This window comes from Primulina tabacum, chromosome 4 (assembly GCF_025594145.1).
Source record: "Primulina tabacum isolate GXHZ01 chromosome 4, ASM2559414v2, whole genome shotgun sequence".
Lineage (NCBI taxonomy): Eukaryota > Viridiplantae > Streptophyta > Magnoliopsida > Lamiales > Gesneriaceae > Primulina > Primulina tabacum.
Window position 1 is genome coordinate 12,370,757 of NC_134553.1, and position 16,035 is coordinate 12,386,791.

Sequence of the window (16,035 nt, forward strand, 5' to 3'; positions counted from 1 at the left end):
TCAATTACAGCCAATCACCACACATTCTTGATACGCCTCACACACATTTTCAACCTTTCACTTTTGAATTTTGATCTTAGCTGAACCTGATATGGTGAACGAATGGACTGATTCCATGGGCCTTTAGGATTTTCAATTTTTCATCTCGTTATACTTTATATATATTGATATTTGAAATTTTGAATACATTTTTAAAGAAATATTTAGGTTTTTTCTATACACTCTCAAGCAAAGTTTCATAGCAGGAGATTTCATGATTTGGAAACTTTCTCGTGTATATATTACAAAAGCAAAAACAAAAGAGAATTCTCAAATCTTGAATCCTCGCCTCAGAAAGAGTGAATAAATCATTAATTCGAAGGTAATATATGATTGATTCTCTTTTTCTGATTTGTTCCGATTTTTATACTTGTCCTTAATCCGCCATGCTTCCCACCATTACTCCACCCCGATAAGAAAACTAGACTGGTTTGGTAAATCATACCAACAACTTATTGCCAGCTAGACTAATTCATCCACTCCTGACTTTGATTTCGAAGAGGACCGATAATTTCTAAAAATTTTACGAGTGATTTTTTTAATAATAAAATTCATGTTTTGGCCGCACTAATTCTTCACAAACTGGATTTTTCCTTTTGCTTCCATAGATGCATATGTGGGGGGCTATCTAGTATTATATATAATAATTTTTTTTAAAAAAATTTGGGCCCCAAAAAAGGGATGGGCTTGAGTCATTGGACTCATTTGACTCCAAATAAGCACGGCCCTGCCTAAGTGTTGATTTTTTAAAACATGCCATAAATCCTTTGAAAGATTCCACTAGACTGGTCAAACTCTAATCACTTAAACTCTTAGCAACTCAATACAAAATTAATACATCTCTTCAAAACAAGTTTCTGACAGAGTATTAAAATAAACTCTTTTATCATCTCATTAAAACAAATGATGGATTGAACAAATTAACAACATAATAGATTCTAAAAGTTCAGATGTAGAATTATCAACGCGTGCATGGAACAACTTTATATATTTCTTTAAGAGTGCACGAGGAGGACTTGAATGCTTTTCAAAAGTTGCAGAGATTCAACATGGATTCACTTGTCTTCAATGTCGAAAGATTGATCCTTAAATACACAACATTTCAAAAATTAACATTTATGAAAAAGGTCTTCGAGTATACTATCAGCCGACATCACATGCATGCAGAGAATGTCACGTGTTCTCGTCTATTTTCCAAATATAGAATACGACAATAAATACTCATGGACACTAGCTAAATTCGACAATAAGCGACCGTTAAATTTTGTTCGAGGAAAGATAAGACTAGAATAGACTTTGTTTTGTTCTAGGAACATTCTCGAATTTTATAGTCTTGAATGGTTTAGCTGATGTACATGTTGGATCTCGGTTTTCTACGCGCCCAAAACGCAGCGGAAGTTTAAAATTTTATTTTAAATTTATTTTGACAATCAAAATATATATGAATAGGCGCTCGTATGATTTTCAAAATCAAACATTCATAGGGCGTTAGAATTTCATACTTTTAGTGAATTAATCACACGGCTCCAACTATTCCGGGTTTAGCGGAGATAGCTCTTGATCAATCCCTACGAACTTTCTTGAAGTCAATCATTTCTTTGTTCTTCTAATCAGGTTCACGACTAGATGATTTATTCCTCTTCCAATTTGCACTAGAAAATTGGGAGAAGTTTTTATGTTGGAGATTAAAAAACGAGAGGCGGCTCAACCCTTTTTCCAGAGATGACCGAAATTTTATGGAGGAGGAAGAAGGCTGAAATTTTCAAAAATTTCAGCTTGTTATGTCTAGGGTTATGGCTTGATTATCCTATTTATAATTAAGCCATGACCTTAATGCACATAAAATAATACATGGGCCTTTTAATTAACATTAATGGGCTTGGTTAATTAATTGGACTAGTCCAACTAGTTTTAATTAATTAATCAAAGTCCATTAAACTTTAATTATTTAGTATGTTGGACTTTTACTCCTACAAGCCCATTTAAACATACTTCCCACCATTTTTAATTTAACATTTAACAAACCCAACTTTTGAGTTTAATAAATTAAATTAATTATAAATTCAACATTTGAATTGATTACATAAATTGTAAATTCAACTCCTTGAATTTTATCACCTCCAAAATTTAATTATCATAAATTCAAATACTTGAATTTATTCTCTCAACGGGAACAAATGATCCAGTACTTGTGTGACCCTCAATGGTTCAGGGATACAGCTAGCCGTGTGTTCACAACTCTTTGTGATTCAGAATAACAGTTATTCTTATTCAGGCTTACCCTAGTTAGCCCCATTCTTTTCATCAATACCTTGATCAAGAATGTCAGAACTCATTTCTGATTGCACACATCGGGTCATGGTAAGAGCGTCTAGTAGCATCGTCCCATGATCCTCTATGTATCACTGATAGTGCCTGCAAGAACCAGTCGATTATGATTAACGTACAGTACGGTCCCTTTCATCTCATATATCCCGATCGAATATGCAACCATTGGTTCATCGAGGGTTGCATAATAATTCGATAACTATGTGATAAATATAAATAGTGGCATCGCATGTACTATTGGAGAACTCCTTCTCTAACGTACATTTCATACTCTGGCCAGAGATTCCATGCACTATTATTTCATCAGATCACATAGGATATCCACACCCATAGGTGAACGGTGAATCCCCGACTACAATGCACTGGCTCCTATATGTGTCGCAACTGTACCAAACCTCGCCACCTGATGACTCTCCTGGAGTCGGTAAACGAGTCAAAGCACAGCCCTAGCATATAGAGCCTCCGTGTTGTCCCGGAAGGACTAATGGTGTACAATCATAACCACGGACTTATCCTCTCGATTAATGATAACCACTTGGAAAGTCCGAGAGAGGATTGTTCGGTATAATCATCATATGACTATCCATCTGCATGTTTGGACATCTTTATGCCCTTACCAAGAAACGCAGTACACAACATCACATATGCTAGTCTCGAGCTCAAGCGACCTTTATCCATGTTTTAGGTGGCTGAATCGACTAGGAACGAATTTAGATCATACAATGTTTACAAACGAGTTTCAACATCGAATTACGATTCATTTGTATTAAAGTATAATCAATGTCTTTATCTATGTTTGATAACATGAGTATACAGATAAAAAAATAACAAACCATGAAATAATGAATTATATTAAAATAAAGATTGTTTATTACAACTGAGTCAATAAAATCTCTAGCCAACAGTTGGCTTGCAGGACATCTACTCTAATAGTATGATCAGTCACTGTCTGTTACTAATTGGTACAATCTCATAAGGCGGCTTTGATAATTCAGTTCGATCGATAAGGCAGCTTGATAGTCTTTCAATAACCTCGAGATAGACCGACTGGATTGACTTGATAAAGTCCAAATGGCATTGATAGCAGTTGTACAAAGAATAACACCATCCAGCTGAATCTTCCAGCAACCTTGAATAACAATCCAACAAGACTTCAAGCAGCTTGCAATTATTTAAGGTATAGTTTGGTACACTGGATAAGAGAGAGATTGATAAATAATCATCCTTATCCCACGTTTGGTATCTTTTTAGAAAGCACATGATAATATCATGAGCCTGTGATAAATAATTTTATACAAGGATAAAATATCTATTTTATGAGATGTGATAATTTTAATTTAATGATAAAAACATCAAAAATGACTTAATTGCCCTCAATATATAAAAACCCTAAACCTTAAAAATATGATCACATCCTATATTTGATCAAGTTCTAAATTAGTATAAATGATTTTTTTTTTATAAATCTATGCTAGTAGGTAGAAATTAAAATCAATAAAATATTTTTATTTATTATATATATATATATTATATAATATGATAATTATATAAATGAACTCGAGATAATAATATAAATGATTTTTATAAATATCAATAAAATTATTAGTATCACTCGATTAACCTTAGAAATTGATATTTGATTTGACTCACAAAATCAAGGGCTCATATTTTTTTTTTTTATTTTTCCCTTGATATAAGATGTCTCAGATCTTCATAGATTATATCTAGTAATGAAGGAATTTGTTCTGATATATATAACGATGTTGATATATTCATTTGGAAAAGTTAATATTCAAATTCAAATTTTATTTATATGAAAATTTGAAAACAAAATGATATTTAGAAAAAAATGATTTTTTTTATTGAATATATGAGGATAATTGGAGGAGGAATCGTAGGAAGAGAAAGTGAGTAAGCATTGATAAAGTTAAGTTTATAATGAATTGCTGATATTACATTAGCATATTCTAAATTTTGTTTATAAATAACAAAAAGGATATTGAATTACACTCATTGAAATGACCAAAGTGGTTTTTCTAAAAGTTCATATATCATTAAAACAATAAATTTAAAAATATTGAAGCACAATCATTAAATTTATGATAGTTATTTTTAAGGGATTATCATTTAATAGGAAAGGTGATAACAATAATAATAACTTAAAGTTGGTTGGATGATACCCCTGTAAGGGTCCGGGATAATGGTGACCCATTTCCGGGTTAGTGATGACCCGGGTTATCGGTTGAATAGCCCGGATCAGAAGACAGCTGCCCGGGCACTTCTTCTCCACCCGGTTTCTCATACAGGTACCCAGGTAACCAACTACCCAGGCCACCTAGAGAATTGCACCACACTCGAGTGTGATCGATACAGGCAGCCTAATCCGTCAGAACCACTTAGGCTTGGAGTGTCCTAGAAGTCATCAGAAGCTACAAGTATGGGCAGCCGACTTGCCATACTTAGTAGGTGGCACAAGAATCGAGGTACCTACCCCATTTTCTACTATAAATAGCAGGTATTAGTGTCATTTAAACATTCGGAAATCTTTGAACTAAAAGCACTTACATATTTCCCTTCAAATATTGCTTGTGTTCATAAAAAAGCCTGCTGACTTAAGCATCGGAGTGGCCACGCCGGACATCCCTCCGGCGCCCATTCACGAGTTACTTTCTTGTTTACAGGTGTTGATCCAAGCCATTATCTTCACTCAAATTCCCAAACATTATAAATTATTGATTTGGTCCGTTGAAGCCCCGTACCCGGCTCACCTATTTTAACGAGATCACATCATTGGCGTCGTCTGTGGGAAAACACTGAGTTCGAGACGTTGATATGGCTCGTACGAGAAGAACCAACCAGGGTAATTCTCACGCCCAGGGTGATGGGGGGCAAACTTCAAGACAAGCTGATGTTAGTAACATTGGAACAAACCTCATTACCCTGACCCCTGAAGAGTTAAAGAAAATGATGGCCGATGCCGTTGTGCTAGCTATGGCCAGGAAGGAGGTCTCTCACCCTGTCACACCACCCGGTGATAAACAGGGACGTGATCAGGGACTTGAGCAGGAGCAGGAGCAGGGGCAGGGAAGGAGGGATAACGAGATGGTAGGAGAAGACGAGGGATCCAGTGCTGGGTCCAAATCTCCTACCGTGGCAGAGGAATTGATGGAATTAAGGCAGAAGATGAAGGTCTTGGAAGGACAGTTGGAAAGACGGAGCGTTGCCTGGGCAGTCCCGAGAGGATGCCCGTTTTCTGATATCATCGTCAGGGAGCCTCTTCCTGGAAATTTCAAATCTGCGAAGGTGAAAGACTATGATGGCAATGCAGACCCGGAGGAACTCCTGGCCAGGTTTGAAAATATGGCCATGTTGCACTGTTACACTGATAGAATCAAGTGCAAGGTGTTCCTAACAACACTGGTGGATTCAGCTCAGAGGTGGTTCGAAGGCTTGACTTCCCAAAGTATCAGTTCCTTTGAAGACTTCCAGAAGGTGTTTTTACACCATTTTAGCAGCAGTAAAAAGTACAAAAAGACTGCTTTTAGCCTTTTTGAAGTTAAGCAGAACCCAGAAGAGAGTTTAAGGGCCTATATCAGAAGATTCAACAGAGTGGCCCTAGACGTCCCTACTTGTGCCACTGAAACGAAGACTACTGCATTCACCCATGGTTTGAGAGAGGGTGAGTTCTTCAAGTCACTTACTAAGAAGGTGCCGGGAGATTTCGAGGATCTATTGTCGCGAGCAGAAAAATATATCAATATGGAGGAAGCCCAGAAACAAAAGAGGGACTCTGTGAGAAAAGAAAAAGGAGACCGGATGTCTAAGCCCGAGGAGAGGGGACAGAAAAGAAGCAATACAGGGCACTTTTCTCACCACGTGCCTCTGAAAATTGCTCGGGAGAGGGAAGTGCAGGAGTGCAGCAGAGATTTGGCCTCGGATCATCAGTTATCCCGGCCAGAAAAAAGTGGATTTTGCTCTTTTCACAAAGTATGCCACCATAACACTGAAAACTGCAAGGCACTAAAGGGGAATTATGCCTCATCCTCCATCCCGGGACCCAGTAACAATAGCCAGAGGCCGAGAGTGCCACCTTGGACATCTCGGCCACCAGGATCCAGCGCCCGAGGAGGAAAAGTGAGGAATATCCGAGGATTGAGCCCAGTAGAAGAAGGGAGCCTGAGCCCGAGAGAAAAAAGAATTCGCCCCCTGCCACATGAATGATCAAAATGATATTAGGAGGCTCTACTGATGGAGATTCTAACCGGACGAGGAAGGGGAGAAGCAGGAGGGAATGTTTGGAGGTAGAAGGAGCAAGAAGGAATGAGGCGATCTTTAGTTTTGGCCCGGAAGATTTGAGAGGGGTGGGTCTGCCCCACAACGACGCCCTGGTGATCCAAGCCCGAGTGGCGAATTATGATATTCTACGGGTCTTTGTGGACTCAGGCAGCTCTGTAAATGTAATTTTTAAAGATGCCTTTGTACAGATGGATTTGCAGGGCTACCACCTAGAGGCTGTGGAGACTGCCCTCTTTGGTTTTGCTGGCCATATGGTTTACCCGGAAGGGGAGATCATGTTGCCATTAACCTTGGGTTCTCAGGATCTTAAGAGGACGGTGATGACTTCATTCACCGTAGTGGATTCCCCGTCATCATATAATATCATTTTGGGGAGACCGGCTATGAACGAATTGAGAGCCGTAGCATCCACATACCACCAAAAGATAAAATTTCCAGTAGGAGCTCGGGTGGGAGAAGTCCGAGGAGATCAACCATCCTCTCGGAAATGCTATGTGGAGGCAGTTCGGGCGGATCAGAGTAGAACAAGGAAGGAAGGGAAGAAGGCAAGGGTGGATGGGGAAAGAACGATGGGGAGAGGAGAGGTGCATTTTGTGGCAGAAGAAGAACAAGAAGTAGTAGAAATCGGACCAGGCCAGCAAATCCGGGTGGCCCGAGATCTCAGTATATCCACTCGGGTCAGTCTGATTCATTGTTTAAAAACTAATATTCATGTGTTTGCTTGGTCCCAACAGGAGTTGACAGGGATTTCTCCCTTGATAGCAGAACATCAATTGAACATCCTCCCGGGATCTCACCCAGTAAAACAAAAAAAGAGGCACTTTGGCCCTGAAAAAGACAAAGTAATTGATGCGCAAATTAAGGAGCTTCTGAAAGCTGGCCACATTAGGGAAATTCAATTCCCCACATGGCTTTCGAATGTGGTCTTGGTACCCAAATCTACCGGGAGGTAGCGCATGTGTGTAGACTTCCGCGATCTCAACAAGGCGTGCCCCAAAGATCATTATCCTCTGCCCAGGATTGATCAGCTGGTGGATTCCACCTCGGGCTAAAAAGGATCAAGACAAAGCCAGCTTCATCACCTCGGGAGGTACATTTTGTTATATTGTAATGCCTTTCGGGTTGAAGAATGCAGGGGCTACTTACCAGCGTCTGATGGATAAAGTCTTTGAGAAGCAGCTGGGACGGAATGTGGAAGTCTATGTGGATGATATTCTATCCAAATCCCGAGAGGGTGCCAGCTTTATTAGTGATCTAGAAGAAACTTTTGCGACTCTCATGCATTATGGAATCAAGCTTAATCCTGCCAAGTGTATTTTTGGCGTGAAGAGTGGCAAATTCTTGGGATTCATTGTGACAGACCGAGGGATCGAGGTGAATCAAGAGAAAGTCGAATCTGTGCTAAGCATGTCATCTCCCCGATCTGTCAAGGAGGTACAAAAGCTAACTGGGAGAATTGCTTCCCTTTCCAGATTTATTTCCCGATCAGCACACCGGAGTTATCCTTTTTTTCAAATATTAAGGAAGGCCCAGCAATTCGGATGGGATGAGAAATGTGAACAGGCCTTCCAGGACTTGAAAATTCATCTTGCCGGGCTCCCGGTGTTGGTGAAACCAGAACCTGGAGAAAAATTATATGTCTACCTGTCCGCTAAAGAGTATGCTGTCAGCTCTGTTCTAATAAAAGAGGAAGGAACTGATCAAAAACCTGTCTATTATGTCAGCCATGCTCTGAGGGGGCCCGAGCTCCGGTATAGCGAAGTGGAGAAAATTGCTTTGGCTCTAGTCATGACCGCCCGGAAGCTAAGACCTTACTTTCTGTCACATCAGGTTATTGTTCTTACCAATAGTCCTCTGGGTAGGATCATGACTCATTCCGAAGTATCCGGGCGAATGATAAAATGGACAGTAGAGTTGGGTGAATATGACATCGAGTACAAGCCCCGAGTGGCCATTAAAGCACAGGCTTTGTCAGATTTCTTATCTGAAATGATCCAGCCCAGTGAGGAGGAGGTATGGAAAGTATCAGTGGATGGGGCATCTAGCCTGATGGGGTGCGGAGTAGGGGTGTTATTAGTGTCTCCCTTGGGAGAAAATGTCAAATTAGCATTAAGAATTGATTCCCGGATAACCAATAATGAAGCTGAGTATGAGGCTGTTATTGCAGGCATTCGAGCTGCCCGGGAAGTTGGAGCTTCTCGGATTATTCTATATTCTGATTCACAGCTCATCACTCAACAAATAAAGGGCATTTATGAGGCTAAGGATGACAAGATGCTTAAATATTTACGGCTCATTCGAGCCCAAGCAGAAAGTTTCATGGATTGGAGTATTGAACAAGTACCCCGAGAAGAAAACAGTGAGGCAGACGCTTTGGCTAAAATGGCTGCTTCTTTATCAGAAGTTAATACCCGAGAGGTGTTGCATATTACTCGGCTGGTTCTCTCTACGGAGGAAGAAGCATCACCCATGCCTGAAGATTCATGGATGACACCACTGATCGCGTATATTACGAACCATGAGCTCCCTGAGGATAAAGCCCGAGCTCAGAAGATCAAAAGACAAGCCCCCAGGTTTGTTCTCTTAAATAAAATTTTGTACAGAAGATCATTCCAAGAACCGCTTTTGAAGTGTTTAAATGAAAAAGAGGTGGATTATGTTCTCCGAGAAATTCATGAGGGGTGTTGTGCCGAGCACCTCGAAGGAATGTCTTTAACTCGAAAAACAATGCTTGCTGGATTCTGGTGGCCCACCTTAAAACAAGATTCTGCTCATTTGGTCCAGATTTGTGAGGGCTGTCAGCATCATTCGAATTTCAGCTACAGCCCAGCCACTCTCATGAAGCCTATTTGGGCATCCTGCACTTTTGATCAATGGGGCATGGATATTGTGGGTCCTTTTCCGGTTGCCCGGGCTCAGAAAAAATTCTTACTAGTAGCTGTTGACTACTTTTCTAAGTGGGTTGAAGCTGAGCCTTTAGCAAAGATCACCGAGCAGGAAGTATTGAAATTTTTATGGAATAACATTGTGTGCCGGTTCGGAGTGCCCAGGAGAATAATCTCGGACAATGGAAGACAATTTCAAGGCAAAAGAATTACGTCATGGTGCTAGGAAATGAAAATCACTCAATCTTTTACCTCTGTTGCATATCCTCAAGCCAATGGTCAAACAGAAGTTGTCAACAGAGTCATTGTGCAAGCATTAAAGGCAAGACTTCAGGGTAAAGGAAAGGATTGGGTGGAGGAGTTACCTAGTGTCATATGGGCTTACAGAACTACTCCCCGGGCACCTACTCAAGAAACTCCCTTCAGTTTGGTATATGGTTCTGAAGCAGTTTTTCTAGTAGAGATCGGGCAGACCTCTTCCCGGGTAGAATCTTACCCGGAGGACAACGACCAGAGCAGGGCCATGGAGTTGGACTTGATAGAAGAAAAAAGGAACATGGCATTTATTCGAATGGAGGCATACAGAAATCGGGTGATGAAATCATATAACAAGAAGGTCCGTATTCGAAACTTCCAAGTTGGGGATTTAGTCATGAAAAAAGTCAACCCTGCTGGGGAAGTTGGGAAGCTGGAAGCCCGATGGGAAAGACCTTACAAAATCACTCGGAAAGTCAACTCGGGATCATTTTATTTAGAAGATGCGCAGGGACGTCCCCTCAAAAGGCCTTGGAATGTGTTTAACTTAAAGAAGTACTATGCATAATAGATGTAATTGTTTGACGGAAGAAATCAATAAAAAATATATATTTTCTCAGAGTATTGCGTTTGTTATTATATCTTGGCAGCTGCTATGACCCGGTTCTTAAAAAGCCCAGGGCACTACACCCTGGCTCGGGGCACCACACCTCGACCATTCCCAAGTCCCGGGACATGATCCCCGGCCCAAGGCTCCGTACCGTGGTTCTTAAAAAGCCCAGGGCACTACACCCTGGCTCGGGGCACCACACCTCGACCATTCCCAAGTCCCGGGACATGATCCCCGGCCCAAGGCTCTGTACCGTGGTTCTTAAAAAGCCCAGGGCACTACACCCTGGCTCGGGGCACCACACCTCGACCATTCCCAAGTCCCGGGACATGATCCTCGGCCCAAGGCTCCGTACCTTGGTTCTTAAAAAGCCCAGGGCACTACACCCTGGATCAGGGCACCACACCTCGACCATTCCCAAGTCCCGGGACATGATCCCCGGCCCAAGGCTCCGTACCTTGGTTCTTAAAAAGCCCAGGGCACTACACCCTGGCTCGGGGCACCACACCTCGACCATTCCCAAGTCCCGGGACATGATCCCCGGCCCAAGGCTCCGTACCTTGGTTCTTAAAAAGCCCAGGGCACTACACCCTGGCTCGGGGCACCACACCTCGACCATTCCCAAGTCTCGGGACATGATCCCCGGCCCAAGGCTCCGTACCTTGGTTCTTAAAAATCCCAGGGCACTACACCCTGGCTCGGGGCACCACACCTCGACCATTTCCAAGTCCCGGGACATGATCCCCGGCCCAAGGCTCCGTACCTTGGTTCTTTAAAAGCTCAGGGCACTACACCCTGGTTTGTGGAATCCAAGAAATACTCCTTCTGAGTTCAGGTTTAAATCTCTACATCTGGAGTATTAATTAAGCTACTTATTTAACGTATGGACCGGGACCCCGGGTATTCGATTGAAATTACCGTTTTCTCCTACTAAGAAATACTCATAAGTTATTGCATTACCCGGGTTGAGAAAAAATTGTCAAAAATCATATTGAAAAAAGCACAGCGACGGAAAGAAATCAACATTTCCTTACAAAGTTCAAAGGCAAGAAATACAAAGGAAAAAAATACATAGTAAATTACAGGCCTATTCTAAAGTCTGCTGCCCTGATGGTTCTCCGGATTCCCCGGGAGTCTTCTCAGCCTCTTTCTCGATAGCATCATCTTTGGGAAGGGAAGCAATGGCCTTATCAATATCAGGAAAGCCCTCCTTATCTGTCGGAATCAGGCCTATCTCCTCAAATTGCTCCTGGCATTTCTCAAAGCCAATCGAAAAGTATTTGTAGGCCCTATCTTCAACAGCTGCTTGGAATTCCGCCGATTGAAGGAAAGTAGTCCTCCATTCTTCATGGGTCAGCTGAAGAAGTCTGAGCTTATCTTCAGCAACTTCGGCTCGATGTTGCTGGGCACTGGCTTCATCCTCGAGATAGCTAATCTGAGATGCCAGGAACGCAATTTGCCTCTGAGAAGCCTCCTCCCGGGCTATGCTCTCATCACGAGAAAGTTGAGCCGCGGCCAGCTCTTGATTAGCTGCTTCCAAGAAAACTTGGAGACTGGCAGTTGTCTCCTCGTGAAGCTTCTGGGCCCGGACCATCTCTCCTTGGAGATGGTCATGAATATCCTGAGCCGCCCGGGCTTGCTTACCCTTCTTGGTTGCCACCGCTGCCACCTCTTCAAAGGCCGAAACTAGCATCTAGGCAGCCTGGATAAGAAGGAATCCTAAAAAAAGAAAAAGGGGGGAGGGAGAGAGAGGGAAAAGAAATAAAAGAATAAAACTTACAGACAGAAGACGGTTGGACCCCTCCAAAAACCTCACACTAGAAGGAGTGCTTTTCAGGATAGCTATCTCAGCAGGGCTGAGCACCTTCTTGAAACGCTTAACACCAACAGCGGAAGCTCCCTCGAAGAAGATGTTAGCCAGAGAAAGCTAGTCGGTTGGAGGGAGCTCTTGGCGAGGTTCTTCATTGGACTGGGGGGGGAGAGGAGGAGGTGGAGCAGATCGGAAGGCGCCTTGGTCATCCTCGGAAGGGTCTTCGAGAATAACCAGCTCGGGTTCTTCAGTAGCTTTTCGTTTTCTCTGAGTGAGGGGAATGAGATCTTCAGATTCCTCCGAGTTCTCAGTCATCGCCCGGGAAGCGCCATCTTGGGGAGGTTCTTCCCGGGACACCTCAGCTCTCAAGGCTGCCGCTTCTGCATCCCATTTTTTCTTTTCTTCCGCAGCTGCCCGGCGAGCCGCCATTTCCTTCTCTCGGGCTGCCTTCTCAGCTGCACGCCTTTTAGCAAAAGCTGCTTGCATCTCAGAGTTATCTGCATAGAAGAGTGACAGGGTTATGATACATTAAATAAACAAGATAAAGGAATAAGAAAGCACAGAAGATAAAGTATGTACCGAGTTGAGAACCCGAGCCAGCCACCTCATCAATTACCCGGTCTATGGGGTCCTCAGCCCGGGCACTCAACCCGTAGGCCACTAAGTTCTCTTCTGAGATAAGAATGGAAGAGGAGTACTTGTGTCCCTCCACGAGGGTTTGACTCAGGAGGAAAGGCTCCTCAAATTTGTAGGATGGAGGAAGGGAAGGTTGTTGGGGAAGGGAAGGGAGAAACCGGGTTAGACAGGGTAAAGGACCCGGGAGTTGGATGTAAAAAAATCTTCCTTTCCATCCCTTTTGAGAGGAAGGGATGTCATCGAGGAATCGGGCGTTTAACCGGGATTTAAGGGAAAATGCATTATCCCCGAAATGGCAAGAAAAATAATAGTGAAGGATGAGGGGGGTGATGAGAAGATTATTCATTTTAAAAAGGACATAGGCCGAGGCCATAATCCTGAAAGAATTGGGATGAAATTGAATGACAGGTACACCAAAAAATTTGGCAACATCAATATAAAAGGGATGAACGGGAAACCGAAGACCATTCCTAACCTGGTCCCGAAAGAAAGTTGTGTACCTAGGAAGAGGGTTATCGGCCCTATCAGAGGGCCCAGGTATCAAGATAGAAATGGAAGAAGGAATATTGCCCAGCGCTCGGAGTTCCACATCTGCCCCCAAGCGTAAGGTGCTTTGCATAGAGGAGAACCAGGGAGTTCCCGGGATCTCGACCGCCCGAGGACTCGAGACCTTGGCTTTACCCTTACCCTTGTTCTTCGCAAGAGCTCGGGCCAGGGAGTGGCCAGAAGATAAAGGTTTAGAAAAGAGAGGTTTGGTTGGAAGTGCCACTGGATTTTTAGAAGGTTGGGTAATGGAACGACGTAGGGGAGAGGGAGGAGAATCGGAACGAAGTGCGGAAGACTCAGCGCTAGGAGAGCCTCGCGCATTCGCTCCTGAGGTGGAAGAAGTGGAGTGAGACATTTTAAAAGAAGAAAACTTACGACGATATATGCGGTGGAAGGTTGCCGGAAATGATTTCGCACAAGTAGAGTCTCGAGAAGAGAATTCGCAAGAGCTTCGCTGCAATTTCGAATTTGAGAGTAGTTTTTGGAAAACCTGTTAGTTAGTATATATAGGCGGTGGGGGACGATCTCAGCCGTTTATTTAAAAAGCATGCGTGGACGACCACGATTTGCCTAGAAAATTGTACCAGGCATACGAGGGGACACACGCAATAATTAAGAATGTCAGACTTATCGGCTCATCGAAATACGAAACGTTCCTGATCGTTGATAGAAAGGGCACGCGTTATCATGGCATCCCGTGGGTTACCCAAGATCTCATCTTAAGCCCGGGAGGTCTGAGGCCCCGGCATCTTATCTTAATCCCGGGAAAAGTAAGGCCCCGGTACTTCATTTTGAGCCTGGGGAATTTTAGGGCCCGTTTTTTTTCAGTTGATCACTTATCAGTTCTGGATATTTATTCTGATTCATTTTATGGTACATATATCATGCGGTGTCAATGAAATACGGACAATAAGAGTAACTAGATAAACATTTTTTTTTATTATTATTATTCCGGGAATTCTTTACCCGTTACATTAAAAAACTCCTCTTCTACAGAGGCTATCCACTTAATCACAAAACTCTTTACAGAGCTACCAGTGAACGCCTTCATGAAGCTAGCAGAGTCGGCAATCTTCTGCAGCGTCCTCCTCTCTTTATGAAGCAATAGCTGGAGGATAAAGTCGTCCTCAAAGAGGTCCTCCGTATCAGAAATCTGCAAGCGTTCCCGATACTTTGCAAACTTGGCCACCAGTTCAGGAGTGATAGCCTCCTCCCACTCGTGAAGAAGCTGAAGTCCTTGCAGCTCCTCCCAGTAATGGAGGATCTTTTGGAAGACTTCATCTTCCAATTCAGATTTTCTTTTCTCAAAAGCCGCTTGCATAAACTCTGCTGCCATGTCGGGAGATTTCGAACCACTGGAACCCGCCATTGCACTTCTTGAGGACTGAATTGATGGAATGTTGGAGAATAGGTAAGCAGGTTACTGTATATATATATAGGAAGGAATCAGTCTCCATCGTCGATCCGAACCCAATCGGACGATCAGAGGGAATCTAGGAAATTGAGCAGGCAGATGAAAAGACGTGTACGGGTATCGAGGAAACAGGCTCATTATTACCTCGGAATACGAACAATTTTCGACGGTGTCACTGTTAACGCATGCAGCATAATGACATTCATTGGATTTCCCGAGAATACTAAACGATGAATGTACAAAACCTGAGAGATATGGAAGCCTGACACCTCATCACTTCTGCAAGATATTTAGAGACCCAAGGCTCTTATTCACTCTGGGATATGTTTTGGAGTAAACATGCATGACTGATCGGGACAGCGAGTCAAGCTCTAGCCCGACTATTTTTAGGATGTGTGGTGATACCCCTGTAAGGGTCCGGGATAATGGTGACCCATTTCCGGGTTAGTGATGACCCGGGTTATCGGTTGAATAGCCCGGATCAGAAGACAGCTGCCCGGGCACTTCTTCTCCACCCGGTTTCTCATACAGGTACCCAGGTAACTAACTACCTAGGCCACCTCGAGAATTGCACCACACTCGAGTGTGATCGATACAGACAGCCTAATCCGTCAGAACCACTTGGGCTTGGAGTGTCCTAGAAGTCATTAGAAGCTACAAGTATGGGCAGCCGACTTGCCATACTTAGTAGGTGGCACAAGAATCGAGGTACCTACCCCATTTTCTACTATAAATAGCAGGTATTAGTGTCATTTAAACATTCGAAAATCTTTGAACTAAAAGCACTTACATATTTCCCTTCAAATATTGCTTGTGTTCATAAAAAAGCCTGCTGACTTAAGCATCGGAGTGGCCACGCCGGACATCCCTCCGGCGCCCATTCATGAGTTACTTTCTTGTTTACAGGTGTTGATCCAAGCCATTATCTTCACTCAAATTCCCAAACATTATAAATTATTGATTTGGTCCGTTGAAGCCCCGTACCCGGCTCACTTATTTTAACGAGATCACATCATTGGATAAATTGCAAAAGAGAATATCCACTAACTTTTATAAAGTTGCATCGAGAAAAAAAAAATTAGCATCAAGCTAGCATACATAACAAATTAATGAGATAATTTTCTTTAAAATCTCTGTTGAATTTGCGGCAAAAATCATCTAAAAAATATTTTTCTGATATATATACCTTTTTATGCAATCTTAATGAAATTATCAC

General features: G+C 42.7%; 1 protein-coding gene across 1 annotated transcript; it reads left to right on the forward strand.

The window, feature by feature from the left end:
* Positions 1-6,593: 6,593 nt before the first annotated feature.
* Positions 6,594-10,371, forward strand: LOC142541838 (uncharacterized). Its single transcript, XM_075648293.1, has 6 exons — positions 6,594-6,755; positions 6,852-7,277; positions 7,398-7,592; positions 7,792-9,663; positions 9,775-9,883; positions 9,998-10,371. Exons 1-6 carry the CDS (start codon positions 6,594-6,596, stop codon positions 10,369-10,371), a joined length of 3,138 nt encoding a protein of 1,045 aa, XP_075504408.1.
* Positions 10,372-16,035: the final 5,664 nt, after the last annotated feature.